Raw genomic sequence first — 19,040 nt, forward strand, 5'->3', positions numbered from 1 at the left:
TTAGTGGTATATATTCATGCATTCACAGGTTCTTACCCACGTGGCTACCTCAGGGTAAGCTTTCTGGAATCTCAGTCCTCATGTTTATACTCATCTGGAACCTCAAGAGAGGCAAATGGACATGGTTGAACTATTGTTTTAAAAGTACTGTGCTATGTTCAAATGTACGTATTCCTACAGTCAAATCGAGAACAGTCCCAGCCCCTTTAGAAACAGAATTTTAAAGAGAAACTAACAATGATACGATTGGCCATTCAAGGCAGGGCAGCAAATATTATAATATTTTCTTTTAAAAGTTACGTATTTATATATAATAGGTACAAATATATGTTTAAAATATAATGATATACGTATAAAAAGGTGAGAACAAATCAGTGCATTAGCATAGTACAAGTTTTCTACATTGTATATGTACATTTTTTTCAATATATTTTAGAAAAAGATTAGTCTCAGTCATTCCGTCATGAAATAATAAAAGCCTGAATAACTCAGGTGCTAATATCAAGACAGAGGAAGGTATTTATGAAAAAACAGGAATTAAAATTTACTAAACCTTGTATGTTTGTATTAATACTGAGATCATAATTTATGACAACTAATAACCATAATAACACTTTATATGTAATTCTGCCTTCAAAATGTTCAAAACATATACAACTCAAGTATCATATATTTCAGACTTGTCTATTTTGTCTCTTTATTTATATGCATATTATGTGGTCATTATATCTGTTGATGCTTTAAATCCACCAATCAGGAAAAAGAACACGGTCTAATTTACAACAAATGAGAAGAACCATGAAGCATGGAATACAGTGTTTACTTTTATCTATTTCCAGCTTTTTCTGTTATCCCAAGTCTGTTTACACTGAAAATATATGTAGTCAGAAGCAAAAAGGCCAGTGGCCATACAAACTTTCAGAAGTCTATTTGAGGAACATGAATGAAACTAGAGGAAGTTTTAAAGGAGGTTCTATCCAAGTTCAGATTTGAAAGAGAAGCTTCTAGAATCACTTCTGAGCAGAAAAAGAGCTCACCTTATCTAATTCATCCTTAGAGAACTCCAGGTCAAGTGGCTTAGAGATGGCTGTTTATAGCATCCTTTATAAAAGACGAAGGGTCAGAGGAAGAAATTACGGGCAGTCTTAATCGGCATCACAATGTGCCACAATGCCAGTACTAGTTTGTTAGTGAACCTGATATTCATATTTGTGTCTATACCAGTATTCCAGATTTATATAATAACAGTGTAAAATGGCTGCTCAATGTACAGTTGTCCCTTGAACACACACAAGTTAGGGGCAGAGCTTCCCTGGTGGCGCAGTGGTTGAGAGTCCGCCTGCCGATGCAGGGGACACGGGTTCGTGCCCCGGTACGGGAGGATCCCACGTGCCGCAGAGCGGCTGGGCCCGTAAGCCATGGCCGCTGAGCCTGCGCGTCCGGAGCCTGTGCTCCGCAGCAGGGGAGGCCACAACAGTGAGAGGCCCGCGTACCGCAAAAAATAAGTCCAAGAGACTTCACACACAATTTTGAACCCTTTAATTTTGAATAATAGTGTGTGTATGTATCTTTTAGTACATATATTCTTGAGGAACTGATCATTAACGTTTACAGAACCGAATATCTTAAAGAGGTAAAAGCAGTTTTAATCTTTGTAAGAAGGTACTTTCTTAATAAATCAGAAGGGACCAAGCATGTGCGTGGTATATAGCAAGTACTCCACAAATGATCTCTTCCCTGACATTTACCTACTCATTACAGTAAAACACATATTCACAAACTCTCATGCTCAGCATCCTAAAAGTTTCGACTTAGAAGCAGAGCAAAATAAGTACAAATCCACATATTTTAAATTAACAACAAAAGCTAGTGAACTATTTATATACTGAACAAGAAATCGGTTGTGCAGAGTACAAAACAGGAGCCTATATTCAAGCCAGTTCAACACACCTTGCTTTGAATGTCTACCATACATATGTCAAACTGTGAAAAGGACACATTTTTCAGTAATACCAGAAAAATGTTTCACCTCTGTATTTTCAAGTTGTGAGTTAGAATTGATGCATTTTATTTCACTGAGGTAAAACACTGTGCCTGTTAAATTAATTCATCACAAAGGACTACAAACACTTAAAGTAATTACATGAATGATCTTATAATCTCTACTGGCAATTGTGTGGAGTCAGGGCTGTGCCCAAAGCTTAGTCTATAAAGATTTATGATGCTACATTTCATTTTTCTCCTTAATACAAACTCACAAATCTGTCATTAGACTAGGTATTCTTGCTGACACTTAACAAATTGAAATCTTAAGTATTGATCAACTGATCAATCAACATCTGAGTTTCTGACTTATTCACTGCAAATGCCTACACCAATTGGGTGGCCAGGAGATCATTAGAACCCCATTTTCCATCTTGATACTGCTCAATGAAAATGTTCATTCCTCCCCCATCTCCCTACCAACTAGAAGGTAAAACTACAGGGAAGTAGGGATTCTCTTGTACCACAACACCAAGCTGGTTTTTTATATTTTTTCCACAGAATCATGGATCCTCATAGTTTGTCTAAATTTTTATATTCTTTGTTTATATTCATATATTCTTTATGCTAAACAGTCCTTTGTGAATTGGCCTGGGCAACTAAGCATCATTACAGACCATTATTTAAAGTTCCATTCAAGAAATTTTCAAAATGACTTTTAAAATTCATTCCATTCCATTTCATTCCATTCTTCAGTTTGCAATCCATTCTGTGTTTGCAAAAATATCTCTTATTTGGGAAATGAAAGGATAGCACTTGTAGAGGTACTTTGCTTTCTTGCCAGAAAAGCAGGGCTTCTATCAAAACTCAGAACTGTAGTATTAATTGCTTCCCTAACCCACTTCCCTCCTGTCAACTGAAAAATAATGAACAACCTAAAAGTTGAGAATTATGTTTTATTCGGGCGGACAAAACTGAAGACTTTTTTGCAACAAAGACCAGGCAGTCAAAACATCAAAAGGTTATTGTTAATTAAAGAAAACCAGATACCTCAAGTTAAGGAATTTAGTGCTCTTCTATGTATGGGAAGATGCAAGAGTCAGGGCTCACTGAAATCATTCCTTTGATATGCACCTCAGCTATCTGGGGCCAGCATCCTGTGCTTTCTCAACCTGAGTCTCCTCAGGGTGCACCTTCAGGGGTAGCTGCAGTGGCTGATGGTGGGCATCCTGTTTCTATCCTGAGTTCCCTCAGGGCTCACTGCTGGGGCAGCTACAATGTGATGGCTTGATGGCTGCAACATCCATCTTTAATGATATGGCAGACAATATTTTTCATTCACACTCTTCACTAGCCTAATACAGTACGCAAATTACCATCAGTGTGAAGGACATTTTTAAAATGTGAATAGAGAAAAAGGATTAAAGGCTCCTCAGTAGTTAAGAAATTGAAGGGCTTCCTTTAGACGGAAATTTAGCTTGCCAACTCTTTCAGATTAACACCCTTAGTGACAACAACAGCAAAACAGCAAAAAAAAAAAAAAAAAAAAATGCCGACCGTTTAAAACACCAACAGCGTTCTTGGTAACACACTTATTTGTGCAGAAATTTATACCCACAATGAACTGAAAACTGACCAGGCATCTTGGATTTTATAGTACTTAGTGTTTTCTGAGATTTACTTATATTGAAGGTAAACTCAATGAAGGAACCAAACTGGCACAAATAATCCATCCATTTCTACCTGGATTGATGCAAAGGGATCCATGTAGCCCCCAATCCAGTGGCACTGGTCATAAGATCAGAACAAATTAATAAGCTGTTGACTCTTTATGGCCTCTTCTAAATTTCTTACCTCTAAAACTGTGAAAGAGCTAGGTGTCTTCTGGGAGTACAAAGTGAGTAGTAAATAATTTCTGAGAAAGATGTAAAAACAAACCTTAATCATGCCCCTTAGATCCAGTTCTAGCTAAAAATCTTCTTTCTATTATCTCACTATTCCTTGCTTTCGTGCCTTAGCCAGTGGGTCCCCACACACATCTCCTGTACTAATGGATTCAATGAAACGCACCACAAAAGAGAATATATTTCATTATGAGCAGGCTTTCTTTTCTGGGCACCACCACTGACCCTTCTGATAAGTGCTCTCACAACAGTGCAACAGTTTAGCAGGTAAGAGTTTCTAAAAAGGTAGAAAAATGAGGTTGAAATGCAACCCTCAGTATTCAATTCCCAGCTTCCTACTCAGAAGCTCTCTAAGACCATTTAAAAATATATATTAGCGCAGTCCTTTCTTGATATTTTCCATTAGTTCCTTAGACATCACACATGAAGACACAAACCAAAGCTCACAGTTGCCTCACGACTCTCTTTCTAGGCTGGCTGGAAAAATGAGAAGCTGATGTGTGCCCCAAGGACATGAAATCAGAGAATTTCAAATGCCAACTATGCCTCCTAATAACAGCAAGGCAGGTGTTCTCTTTTAGGAGAGCTCTAACTTGCTCCATTACTCCAGAGATGCCCCAGGACTCATACCTCATCCTGAATCTCAGAAAACTGTCCACATGAGGCCAGGCCAGCATGTCACTAGAATCAAGTCAAGGGTGGGCAAACACAGCAGAATCCTTTACAAACCCACTGGATGGATGAATTCAGAAGACTTTAGAAACGAAACCACTAACTGATAATGAAATCCAGACCCGTAGCAACACTTGGCTACAGGATTAATTTCCATGAAATACTATGTTATTTTATCTCTCAAAGCACATTCATTTTCAATTTATAAAATTCTATGTAAGCAAAAACAAAAATGACCAAGCAAAAGGAAATGAATTTGTATTACCTTCTTCTGATCTTCTAGCTTGTGACTCACTGGATTCTTTCCATGTCTGTTCATCTCTGAAGATAAATCCATCACATTAGGTTCTTACCCTTCACAATGGAATCTCTTCAAAAAAGCAGCAAACTAATCCAAGATGCAATCACTAGGAAAACACTGGAATGCCACATTTCCCATCACGCACCGTCTCTGAACTTCATCAACTCCAAGGAATGATTAAAAAATCCATTGATTGAATGGAAAACATGAATTGTGTAATTTACTCCTGGGACTTTCCAAATCAGCATATGGTTTTAAATGCGGGCTTCTCAAAAGCAAAATATTCATCCAGGAATTTTAACTCCAACTGCTATCTTTTTCTTTCTTCACAGTTTTCCATTTTAACAAATAATTACACAGTTCCTGTAAACCTGTGATAAGAAAAAATAAGCACACAGTTAATTCTCCCCCACCACTTATAGTACAATTAATGAAAACTTCTTATCTGAAATGTCCAATTTGGAAAAAGATTGTAGGCATGGGTTATATTTCACATAAAAGTAAGAGCAAGTGAAAGGCATTATTCTCTAACCCTACGGCCTTTAAAATACCAATTATAATGCCTGAACCAAAAGAGAATATTAAAACCAGGGATTCATAGCACATCAAGCAAAAAATCAACAGGGAATACACATACATTCACCAAACATGTATACGCTCCATGGTCCCGCTCATTAATTTCAGCGTTCATAGAACTACAGAATTCAGAAAAGAGCCCAAAATAACTAGACACTATGCTAGACTGACACTTTTCATAAACAGCTTTATTTAAACTTCAAAATGAATCTATAAAATGGTTCTTATTACTCTATTTTAAGATAAGGAGACTGAGAGGGTAAGTAAATTTTGTAAGTCTAGTCAAACAAGTGTAACAGGACTACAATTTGAATTCAGATACCTTTGGCTCCAAAACACATTCTTTGTCCTAGACATAGTTGTGTCAATTCATATTACATATTTTATTGTCCACAAGGATACCAAAAATGAGTTTATTAAGTGCCTTGCTAGATTATGAATGCACAGGGCACTCTCCTTATAATCCAGTGGTTTCCAAACCCAGCCAGACACCTGAATCTACTGGTAATATCTTAATCACATAGATTCCTGGGATCCACGCAACCCTGCTAATTCAGAAGCTACAGGGCAGTGCTGTTCTGGGTTTTGTTGTTGTTTTTCCGTCTCTTCTAAACAATTCTGATGCAAGAAAACCACGGAAGAGTTGAAACCTCCCGCTAATACAGGGCACTTCCCAAACTTGTCTGCATTTTGGAATCATCTGGGAAGCTTCAAAAACTACTGACTCTTATGTCTCATCCCCAGAGACTATGATTTAATTAGTCTGAGATATGGCCTGAGTCTTGGAACCACTGACCTAATACATATATATTCCCTTTACGTAACTGACCAACCACTGCATGAATACATCAAAGAGGAAACTTAGTGTCTCAGAAGGCAGCTCTTTCCATACTGGAGCAGTTCCAGTCTTTAGATTGTTCTTCCTAATTTGGAGATGAGTCTGCCTTCCTGAATGTGTCTGTACATTTGCAATTATTTACATCCTTGTAGTCTTCAATGTACACAAAATCTTTTAAATTTCCCTTTTCATCTGACAGTCCTTCAAGTATCACCGTAGTGGGTTAACCATCCCTAGTGCCATCAACAATTCCTCACTACCCTGGTTATTACTTAAAAGGCTTTACTTTTGACATGACCCATAAAATGTGCTATCCAGAAATGAGCACAAGGGTCAAGCATGGCATGCTCTCTTTAATAACTCACCTCCAGGTACCACAAAACATGCCGGGCCAAGCATACAATAAATGATAAAGTAGACAGATAATGCTTGAAGATCAGCTCCTGAACTGTTTCCTGACTAGTCATTCTTTTGCCAAGCCTTGCTCCTTCTACAACTCCTCTGCTCTGCTGCGTAGGTATTTTTACTACATACTATGTAGTACATAGTTTGTGTACTCTGTGAATGTTACCAGCAAAGGAGACTGCACGGGCAAAGGCTTGGTCATAGGAGAAAACATAGTCCATCCGAGGAATTCAAAGAAATTCAATGAGAAGCCACTGTAAACGTTTAAGAAAGAATGTAACATAAAATAATTTTTTATTTTAAAAGTTTGTCTTAACTAAAATATGGAAAATAGAAGGGAGAGAACAAAACCGGTGGCAAGAGAAACCTTCTAGGGATTGTTAGAACCATTAAAGAGACAACAGCATTCTGAACTAGTGTAGGAGCTGACCGGTGGGAAAGAATGACAAAACTGAGTGATACAGTACATAAAAGGAGGAGTTGACGGAATTGGTAATTGATTGGACATGTGTGTAGTTTAAGGGTGCACAAGCATAGGGACAATGATATCATTATCTAAGATGGCAAATCCCACAAGAGAAGCACTTTAGACATGGGGAAGATAAAAGAATTTGTAAAGCAAACAAAAGATGCTTACTAAAATCCAAAAATTTCCAAGCCAATCTCACTGATGGACATAGAAGTAACTGTCCTAAAGGAATACTAGCAAACTGAATCCAGTAAAATATAAAATGAATCATACATCAGTTCCAGGATGGTATCACCCCAGGAATAAAAGACGGGTTTAAGATTTGAAAATCAATCAGTGTAATTCACCACATTAACAAAACAAGGAAGAACAATCATATGTTCATCTCTATTGGTACAGAAATATAATCTGACAAATTAAACATTGATTCATGATCAAAACAAAAACCTCTTGGCAAATGAGGACTAGAAAGAGACTTTCATAATCGTCCTTTATCTGATAAAGTATATTCATAAAATATCTATAGCAAACACATACTTATGGGTGAAAAGTTAAAGACTTTCCATTTGCTCAGGAATAACACATAAATACCTGCTAATATGATGTCTATTCAATATTGTACTTAAAGTCCTAGCCATGCAGTGAGACAAGAAAATATGAGAGAGGGAGAGAAACAGAGACAGAGACAGAGGGAAGGAGGGGGAGGGATGGAGAAGGATGCAGGCAAGCAGTATAAGCATTAGAAAGGAAGAAAAAAAAAAAAACAGTATTTGCAAATGTCCTGAATGATATATATAGAAACTACTAAAAAAATCAAGAGATACATTACTAGAATTAATGTGTTCAGCAATTTTCCTGGATACAAATATACAATATTCCTTTATATTTCTTTATAACAGCAACAAATACTCAGAAAATGAAACTCTAAAAAGATACTCTTTTACGCTGTCACTTAGAATAACAAATATCTTGGAATGAATCTCATAAAAGACGGTAAAAACTTTATGATAAGGCAATAAAACACCATCAAAAAATAAATATCTAGATGAATAGAGGGCTTATTAATAAACTAAGATTCAGTACTGTAGAAATGCCAACTCATACCTAAAGGATTTATAGATTCAGTGCATTACTAATCAAAATCCCCAGTTTTCTTTTTACAACTCTAGAAGATGCTCCTAAAATATATATGGAAATGTAAATGACCAAGAAAATCCAAGACACTCGTGAAGAACAAGTTGCAACTATTTGCTTTACCAGATGTGAAGACCTATTATCAACCAACAGTAAATAAAAAGGCATGTAACTGGTACAAGGGTAGACAAGTTCACCAATGGAATGCAAGAGCCCAGAGAAGGACTCTTAACACATATGGTCACATGATTAATTACAAAGCTGAAATTGCAAAGCTGTGGGGAAAAAGTCTTTTCAATAAAGAGTTCTGGGTCAATTGGCTATTCATATGGAAAAAAATAAAACTTGACCTCTACTTCACACCAATAATCAATTCCAGGTGGATTGTAGACAAAACAATAAGGCTTCTGGGAAAATATTTTCATGATCTAAGGGAAGGGAAAGATTTCTTAAACAAGAGACAAAAGTCACTAAACATAAGGAAAAATATATAACTAAGATTAGATTAAAATCAAGAACTTTTATTCATCAGATTGTACCAGTAAGAAAATATAAATGCAACAAAGAGTAGGAAAATGTACTTGTTATACATATAACTACATGTAAAAACACCCAAAAATCGAGCAAAGACAGGCAACAGTGAAAAATATTTGAATAAGCACTCCAAAAGTAATAATAAAAATAGAGACGGAGAACAGATTAGTGGTTGCTACGGGTCAGGGATGGAGAGAGAAGGTAAGGTTGCCTAAAAGGCATGACACAAGGAAGCCCTTGTAGTAAGAGAACAATGTTGAATCTTGATTGCAGAAGTGGTTGTATGAACCTACAAGTGTGATAAAATTGCATGGAACAATACACATACACACACAGATGAGTGTATATAACACTGTTGAAATAGGAATCAACTCAGTGGATCATACTGACACCAATCTCCAGGCTTTGACATTGCTCTATGCACGATGTCACCATTGGAGGAAACCAGGTGGTAACTGCTTCTACCACTTCCTATAAACCTGCAATTATTTAAAAATAAAATTGAGAAAAAAGAGGATGTACAAATGGCCAATAAGCACATGAGAAATGAACACCCTCCTTAGCAATCAGAAAAACGCTAATGTAAACCATAATGAGATATGACCTATCATTTACCTAAATGGATCAAAATAACAAAAAATGACAAAACCAACTGTTGGCAAAGACATGGAGGAAGAAGAACACTGCTGGTCAGAGTATAAATGGGTACAACTATCTTGAAAAAAAAATTACTATTTCCTACTACATTTGAAGATACTTACACTATACAACTCAACAATAATACTCCTAGGCACGTACTGTTAAAAAACATATGCATAGGTGCATCAAGAGATAAGTATAAGAAAGTTTCTTCAGAATGGCAAAAAAAACCCACAACTGGAAACAACACAACAACATTAGAATAGGTAAATAATTTGTGGTATATTTATACAAAGGATAACTATACATTAAATAAAATGAATAAACTATAGATATATATATCAACATGGATGAGCCTCAAAAACACTAAGAATTTAAAGTCCAAACAAAAGAAGTGTATACTGTATGATTCCATTTTTATAAAGTTCAAAATCTTGTAAAACTCCACTATAGTGTTAGAAGTCAGGAGAGTGGTTACCTTTGGTGAGAGGGAAGGAAGTGGTTTTGATTGGAGTTTAGAGCACTATCAATATTCCATTTTTTGACTTGAGTGGGCATTACATGGATGTTAGCTTTATAACAACTCACTGAGCTGTAAATTTACATTCTGTGCAGTTTTCCTGATGTCTAACATATTCATAATAAAAAGTTTAGCTAAGAAAAAAACACAGATACATCTACGTCTTTAGTATTCCCATGTCTTTAGTCTCCCCAGCAAGCCACAACAACAACACAAATTCAAGTTAGACTAATTAAACTTGTTACTAGTGGGCATTGTTCTTCTTTTTTAAGGTTATGGACCAGCTGTCTGATTATGGCACAGAGTTTTCTCTGAGAACAATGTCAGCCTTACCAAGACATGGTCTATTAACTGTCAAAAAATGTATTCATCTCTTGACTTCAAACATCTCTCCTACTTTCTTTAGAGTGATGAGTTATTGTAGTCTATCAACCATATTTTTTATACATATATATTTATATCAGTATAAAATATAATTTCCAAAGTACCATTAATGCTCTAAGTTATTTAAATTTACCCACCTTACCTAATACCTTTAATTACAGTGTTAAAAGACATCTAAAAGACACACAGCACTGAGTGCCTAATATGTACTCAACATGGTGCAGGCCCAAAATAGTGAAATTTCAAATCTAGTCCTTGTCTTTACAGAGTTTACAGTCCAGTGGGGAGTCAGATTTAACTAAAACCATGGAGTATCAGTGTACTTTTCAACTTTGTCCAACATCAAAACCTAAGCATACGGATGAGTTTACACCAATGATAAAAGGCAATTTCACGTGGACAGAATTTATTGAATATTATGCATATAAAAATTAATTTGAATATGACTTCAGTTCATTTTAAATGCATAAAGAATCTAATATAACTTATGCTTACTTTCATGGAATAAAAACCATTTTTTTAAATTAAATTTAATTTTTTTTTGCAGTACGCGGGCCTCTCACTGTTGTGGCCTCTCCCGTTGCGGAGCACAGGCTCCGGGCGCACAGGCTCAGCGGCCATGGCTCACGGGCCTAGCCGCTCCGTGGCATGTGGGATCTTCCCGAACCGGGGCACGAACCCGTGTTCCCTGAATTGGCAGGCGGACTCTCAACCACTGCGCCACCAGGGAAGCCCAAAAACCATTCATAATAAAACTAAACTAACTGGCCAAAAAAACCCAGATTATGTATACTGAAAAGATTCTCACAGGTTATTCTCTCATATGGAGGTAACTGTCAATATGTCATATTAATTCTCTGCTACTCTTACTCAATAGAATTCAGTGGTTGGGTTCGGTAGTGAAATCCATTTACTTTATGCGTAAGTATAAACACTTTCATTTTTGTATAGCTTAAGAGAAGGTTTCCATCTTGCTCAAACTCATCTAGAAGTCCCTCACTTAGATTCAGGATGAAAAAGATCATGAATGTAAGATTTTTGAAAGGATTTTTGAGTGACTGGGGTATGTGCTACTTCCTAAGATATCCTTCTCACGAGGATTTTAAGGGGACCACTCAGAGAGCTTCCCTGCATTTGTATGTTCCCTGCAACTGAGAAAACACAGAAGCCCAGTACCTGAGTGAGGTAAGGTGGCCTGTGGCAGCAAGGTAGGGCAATGCATCTAAGAAGTAAACTGTAGTCCTGTCTGATTGTAGATCAAAGATGTATATGCATCTTAGGATAGGAATTGTGGTAGGAACGTTTGCCTGAATTCACTTATGAAAGGAAAGGGATCCTGCTCAAAAGAGTAATTTGCCAGGGTAGGTAAGGGACTCCTGCAGGAGGAGGTTGTAGGTACTGCTGGGAAGAGAAGCAAAGGAGAGATCCGAAATGTTCATTCTCAAGGACAGATCATTACTCAGATCACGGGAAGTGAGATCAGAGGGACCCGACAGTGAAATCTTCAAACATCTCAGGCAAATAACCAAAAGAGTTAGTTTTAAATATCCCCCAGGCCTATAGACAATGAAGCCATTAAGCCAATACTGGCCATAAAGCCAGTATCAGCCAATAAGAAATTTCTGCCTCTATACCTCTCGTCTCTTCCTCATCTCCCCTACAAAGACCCTAATGAGTGGGTGTGGAGGTGAACAAAGAAGGTTCTTTCCAACTGGCTAAAGTGGGGCAAGGAGGGGCACTGGTACCCAGTCTTGGTTTGGTTGAAGAGCAAGAGCTTTTGAATAATGATGTGTTTATAAACATATTGAAATAAATATTCTAAATTTTGAATTGAAACTTGTTTTGTGACCTAAAGTGATCATAAAGTTTATTATTATCTAAAGGTGAACAAAAACAGAAACTAAGCCAAATTTCCCTCCAGGAACAAACAATTCTAATCAGAAATCTGAAGAAAAAGAAGAGAAGTTTGGAATAGAGATTTGGATTTAGGAGTCATCAGTCTAAAGAGATCACTCATAGAAGTTACATAAATTGAGAAAAGCACCAAAGGCATACCTCCAGGAAAGACTGAAATTGTCTTAGGTACTACTGCCAAAATTATCTCAAAAAATGCAAACATGATCATGACACAATTCAAATTCTTCAACAGTTCCCTAACCCCTAAAGCCAAAAAGAAACCCAAAATTCCTTAGCGTGTCATTCAACACTCTACCCTATCATGATCCCTTCTTAACTTTCCTGTTTCATATATTACCACTTCTGAGCTTATTTTTTTTATAGTTACACCAAAAACCTTAAGTTCCTGAGTACAATATCTCATTCTACAACTTGAGCATTCTACAACTTGGCCATAAGTGCCACACATCCACTTTGCAAACTCCTACTTGTCGTTAAAAAGTCTCCTCAAATCCATTTCCTCTCCAAAGGCTCCACTTTCTTTATGCCCCCAACTCTACTCCAGACAAGTTGTTGGCCCCTTCTTCCCCAATGTTCTACTGGTATTTATAGACTTCCCCCATACTATCACACTTACCTAGTTACTCGTCACCCACTGGACTGTCAACCCCTATAGACTTTCTCAGAACCCCCAAGGTCTGACACAACACCTAGAAGCTGGTAGCCATTCATAAAGTGATTCTTATGATTCTGAAGAAAACATATGAAATACATATGAAATATGCATATGTACATACGTGACTGTATAAATATATACTCCAACCAATACAGCTGACCCTGACCAATGTGGGTTCTAGGAGTACCGACCCTCACACTGTTGATAATCCACTTTGCAGTCTGCCCTCCACATCCGTGGATTCAACCTACCGTGGATCGTGTAATAGTGTAGTACATATTTGTTGAAAAACATCACATATAAGTGGACCTGCAGAGTTCAAACCTTTGTTGTTCAAGGGTCAACTGTAATTTCCTATAAACCCAAAATAAGGCTGTACCAAAACTGTCTCTTTTCATCAAAAACATATATATAAGTTTAGAAACGGCAATAAGCCCTTTCTGAAATTATTTTAGCCATTCTCTTTTTATTTAAGGCATCACACTCAAAGTACAAAAATCTTAAGTGTATATAGCCTATGATTCACTCAGTTAACCATCACCCACATCAAGATACAAAACATTTCCAAAACTCCAGGAGACTCCCTAATTCGCCCTCTCCCTTAATAGTCCTAAAGGTAACCACTGATCTGTTTTATCACCACAGATCCATTTTCTCTGTTCTTGAAACTTCATATTAAGAGGAATCATACAGTGTGTACTCAATTTGCTTTTCTTTTGTTCAACATTAAATCTGGAGGATTCATCTGTGCAGTTTTGCGTAGCAGTACTTCATTACTTTCTTTTGCTCTATGGAGGGGTGTCTGTGCTTATGTGTCCCAATTCATGTACTTGCCCGAAATAAAGCCCAGCTCAACACTGGGATTTTTAATCATCCGGAACTCCATATCCTAATTCAGGCTTTCTGGACTCTTTGTGTTTACAAATGAAGAAAATAAAGAGGTTCGCTTTATTTCACATATTTTTCCCAGGCTCTATGACCTCTATTTAAGTCAAAGAGAATGCAAAAGAATCAACTGTCCCTGTGTCCGTACTGCTGAGTGAGTAATAAAACCAGATCCAGAAACCATTGAAAAATGACTGGAAATTTCTTTTGGAATTTTAACCACTAATCAGAGGTGAAATGGCCATTGTTTATGCTTTGAATTCTGATAATGAATTGTTAAATACAGTTGACCTCTGAACAAAGTGGGGGTTAAGGGAGCCAACCCCTCCGTGCAGTAGAAAATCCCAGCATAACTTCACAGTCAGCCCTCCATAGCTATAGTTCCACATCCAGATTCAACCAGCCTTGGATAGTGTAGTAACGTAGTGTGCATTTAGTGAAAAAAATCCACAAGTAAGTGGACACACACAGTTCAAACACATGTTGTTCAAGTGTCAACTGTAATCTCTATGTAGCTAAGTCAGTCTTTCTAAAACGCAAAGAAAAGGATCCGGGCCCAAATGGAAAGGGTTAAGATAAGAAGTTGCTCCAGTAGAAAACGGCGTTGGTGCCAGAAGTTCTGCTTGCCCTCCTACCAAAGGGTCCCAGACCCGTGACTCCAGTGTTCCATGTAATAAAGAACTCTACCACTATACAACTATTAGAAAACTACTGGAATAATATGACTATTGCAAAAAATGTTTTAAAAAGTTTTTGATAAACATCAATACCCATTCATGATTTAAATGTAAAAAGAAAGTTTTAAATAATAGAAATAGGAATAGAAAGAAGCCAAATAAGTACAGCAGAGAATATCATATTAATGGTGAACAGAATACACAGAATGATACCATTTATATAAAATTTAAAACAATGTAAATCATTGTTAAGCAATATTTATAAATAAAGATATAGTTAAAGTATAAAACCATGAATGAAATAAGTCTCTTAAAAGTCAGGAATAAGATAAAGATGTCTGTCACCCATTTAATAAACCTTTATACCACATGCACTTATCACCATGGTAAGACAAAAAATAAAATAGTAAGAATAGAAAAGGTAGAAAAAGTATTTGCATATAATATTATTGATTATATGGAGAGTTTGAGAAAATTTATTTTTAAATTATTTAGAAGAAATAAACAAGTCTATCATTTACAATACACCAACAAAATATACACCTTTACAGCAACAACAATAAAAATAGTGAAAGAAAATATAATTTTAAAACCAATTCCATTAGTAAGATATAGATAGAATATAATATCCTTATAGATAAAACTAGAAAAAAATTAAGATCTTTATATAGAACGGTCTAATTTTAAACTGAAAGGCATAAAAATTATCTATATAAATGGAGAGATATAACATGTTCATGGGTAACAGGACTGAATAGCTTAAAGATGACAGTTGTATTCTAATTATTCTGTAAGTTCAATTCAGTTCCAATCAAAATTTCAATGTATAACTTTTATGTAACTCAAAAGGATTATTAAATTCATATATAAGAACAAAGGGATAAGGCTAGCCAAGACAATTTTGAAAAATGCATGCTTGCATAAACATCAAGATTTACATAAAACAAAGATATTTAAGACATAAAGGTATTGGACAAAGTAAAAGATCAATAAATACTGGAATAAAATATATAGCTCAGAAATAGAAATACACATACCCACGTAAAGACTATTTAATAAGTAATACAATGAGGAAAGAAATGACAATTTTAAAAACTGATTCTGGGATAAGTGGTTATCTACATAGAAAAACATAAGACTAATAGCAAAAAAATTTTTACATAATACAGAAAAAACACTAATCTAATAAAAGAGATGGAAAAAATTGACCAAAGCCATTTGTACAACAAAAAGTATGCATGTAACATAGAAAAGCCAGAGACTGGGAAAATCTATTTACAGTATACATATACATATGTGCATGTGTACATACTAAAAAAAGAACTCTTACCAAAAAACTACAAACAAAGAAGACACAAGACCCAGTAGAAAAAAGGAGCAAATCATACGGACAGGCAATGCCCACAATAGGAACCATGGATGGCCGATAAACACATGAAAAGTAGTAACTGGGGAAATACAAAGTTTTTAAAAACAAATTATGCCCCACACAATGGATTGTTAAAAATTTTTAAATGTTACCAACAGTAAATGTTGAAAAAGATAATACAAAAATTTTCATGAACTGCCAGTGGGTGTGTAACTGCTGTGTTGGTATAGGGCAAGCACTATAGTGAGTAATCTGGCAAAACTTAGTATAGTTAAATGTCAGCAGATCTTCAGCTGAATTCCTAGGGACACATGTATACACTAAAGGATGTGTATGAGAATGTTCATTATAGCATCCTTGGCACTGATTTTTAAAAAATTAGAAATATTCTAAATATCCAAGTATCAGAAATTTTAAATAAGTGAATTGTGGCATATATTTGTATTACATGGTTTATAGTTTTTAAAATGAATAATCTAAAGCTCCACATGTCTCACAGACAAGTCTTGATAACATAGCCATGCATCAAGTAAGGAAGTTGAACAAAATAGAGTTTAATATCACTTATAAGTTTAAAAACATGTAAAGAAACACCAAATACCATTTAGAAATACACAGAAATATGGTAAAAGCATAAAAACATGTAAGAAATGAGAAATTTGAAATCGAGATAGCAGGTTTTTTTCCTGGGGTGAGGATATAGAAATGAGATTGGGGAGGATTGCAAAGGAAGCTTTAATAATGGTGCAGTATCCCATGTCTTCAAAAACTTTCTAAAGACCAATGTTAAAATGCGGCAAAGCTAGATGTTGAGTATAGAGAAGCGTTAATTCCGTGTATTCTCTATGCTTATTCACTGTGCTTTTCTTAATACTTACAAGAGTTCACAGTAAAAACAAGAAATGTTAAAAAACAACAAGAAAAGTGAGAATTTACAGAACGCAGAAGTATTTATAATAGATAAATCAACCAACCAAACAACCAACTTTGGAACTATAGCAAATGGTTTTCTGCAGGGCTAGAACCTCCCCATAGGTGGCACTTGACAATGTGCCAGGAGGAGAGAGCTCTTCTTAGTTGTTCCATTTAACGGGTGACACTGCTGGCATTTACTGGGCGGGAGGGGGAGCATGATAAATGTCTTGCAATGTGACTGGTACAATCCAGCACAAGGAAAAACTGTCCCTACATCTCCCACTGACAGACACAGTCACTATACCAAGCAGCCCTGGAACATGCCTGACTTGACCACTGTGTGAGTTCAAGATCCCCACCATGAGAAGATGACCTCTCCCTTGGGACTCTTCCTTTAGTAATGTTTTTTTTTTTTTTTCCCCAGAGCCTCTCATGTGTTGGAGATTGTTCGAGGACCAGGAAGAGAATAGATGCTTAAGGCTCTGTCCTGCCCCCTCCCCCTAAGCTTAGTTCCCAGCTCATCCTCTCAGCTCCATCAAGTTAACCCCAGGACATCATTATGCTCCACCTTACTCTGCTGTACACAATGAAACAGAGCCTCGGTGCTACTGGTTGCCCCATAAATGCCACTCCCCCCCCCAACACACACACATAAATGTATCTCTTTTTAGGTATCACAGAGAACCTGGCAACCAGAAAGTCAACACAGATTTTGTGGGTTTTCAGAAAACTGCAACCCAGTTTTGTAAAACAAAACAAATTTTTCTCTTGTATACCATGTATGCAGGAAAATTACTGAAAAAAAAAACAAACAAAAACCTCCTTGCATCATGCTTCGCAAACTACGTTCTTGTAAAATTCCATCTTTCCCACTGGTGATACACGAGAGAAATAATAACAGCAGGGAAAACATTATGTTCCTTGCAACATGGCTGCTCTGCTTCATTTCTGTAGAATGGAAATGGTACGTTATTTGCTTTATCAGATAAATTGGCTCTGCAGCCCACATTTAAAAGAACATACATAGGTTTTCAGGAGGAAGTTTGGACTTGATTAGTTCAAGATAAAAGGATGCAAAGAGGGTTGAATATGATTCTGAGCCAATAACCATATCTGTAATGGAGATGGAACAGTATAAAGCATTCATATTCTTAGGTACTAATGATAAGTCGGAAAAAAGCTTGCATCTTTTAGCTAAATTTGTTTATTGCCTGAAAACTCAATGTAGTAATTCAAGTCCAAGTGACAGGAAATTACAGTTTCCTGGCTGACATCAATTCAATCTTCAGTAATAGTTCTGAAATGGAGTTTCTAAGTTCTGAAGAGAGAAGAAAAACACACACATACACAATATTTTCAATAACTCAGGTCACAACCCAGATGCTATAGCACACGTTATGTGGATAAAATTATGATGTGTGCTTATAAACATCCAAGGCCTTATTATGTCATTTTAATCACATTTTTCATTTGATCAGGTTCTCACATTTAGTCTGCACATGGACTTGGTTATTTCGAATATACAGGCTCCCATAAGGGAGATTTGAAACACATGGCTGTTCCTTGTTACAAAAGCAAATAGACAATCATTTAATCAAGGTAATCATAAAAGTTATACTGCAAATTGGTGAGCTAAGAAAAGTTTCAAAAATCTTTTTCGTTTTCTTGCTGTGGAAAGATTGTCATCTACATAGAGCCTCCCAAGCGTAAGGGAGCATTTTTCTTCTTTTCTACCCATGCTCATTCCCCCATATATACAATTAGTTCAAACTTTCCTGAAAGCAGACACTGCTGATTGTCACCCAATATCTGTTCTCTGTTTATCCTCAAGGTTTTACCTGTATATAGGTCCCCCAAATGAGAGACTACATTAACCAGTTTCCCTGGTGGCAAGGTCTCACCATTTCATGATGCTATGGCCAATGGAATACAAGCAGAAACAACAGTGCCACTTTCAAATAACTTCAAAAGGAAATTGCTTGTGTGGCAATTTTCTCTCTTCCCCAATTCCCATGGGCTGGAATGTAGTGTTGTGCTGGTCAGAATACCATTTAACAAGGACACCACACTATGGAATGTCAGAGCAATGAGACGGAAGGAACCTGGGAACCTCGGGTGCTACTGGTCCGTGAAGAAAGAGGAAAAATATGGAGAAAAGCTAAATCCAACCCATAGCATGATGGCCAACTCGGTCAAGCCCAGCTTGACCCATTAACAAGAAAATAAATGCTTGCTGTTCTAAGCTACTGAATTTGGGGGGAAG

General features: G+C 36.4%; 1 protein-coding gene across 5 annotated transcripts in view; it reads right to left on the reverse strand.

The window, feature by feature from the left end:
* NAV3 (neuron navigator 3) overlaps positions 1–19,040 on the reverse strand; it is an 835,795-nt gene that overhangs the window by 585,199 nt on the left and 231,556 nt on the right. For all 5 annotated transcript variants that reach the window (XM_030866220.2, XM_060305657.1, XM_030866222.2 and 2 more), the window contains exon 2: positions 4,825–5,231. In XM_030866220.2, the coding sequence (XP_030722080.1) occupies positions 4,825–4,896 (72 nt within the window). In that variant the 5' untranslated portion in view covers positions 4,897–5,231. The remainder of the gene's footprint in view (positions 1–4,824; positions 5,232–19,040) is intronic.

The sequence above is a fragment of the Globicephala melas genome, chromosome 10 (genome assembly GCF_963455315.2).
Source record: "Globicephala melas chromosome 10, mGloMel1.2, whole genome shotgun sequence".
Lineage (NCBI taxonomy): Eukaryota > Metazoa > Chordata > Mammalia > Artiodactyla > Delphinidae > Globicephala > Globicephala melas.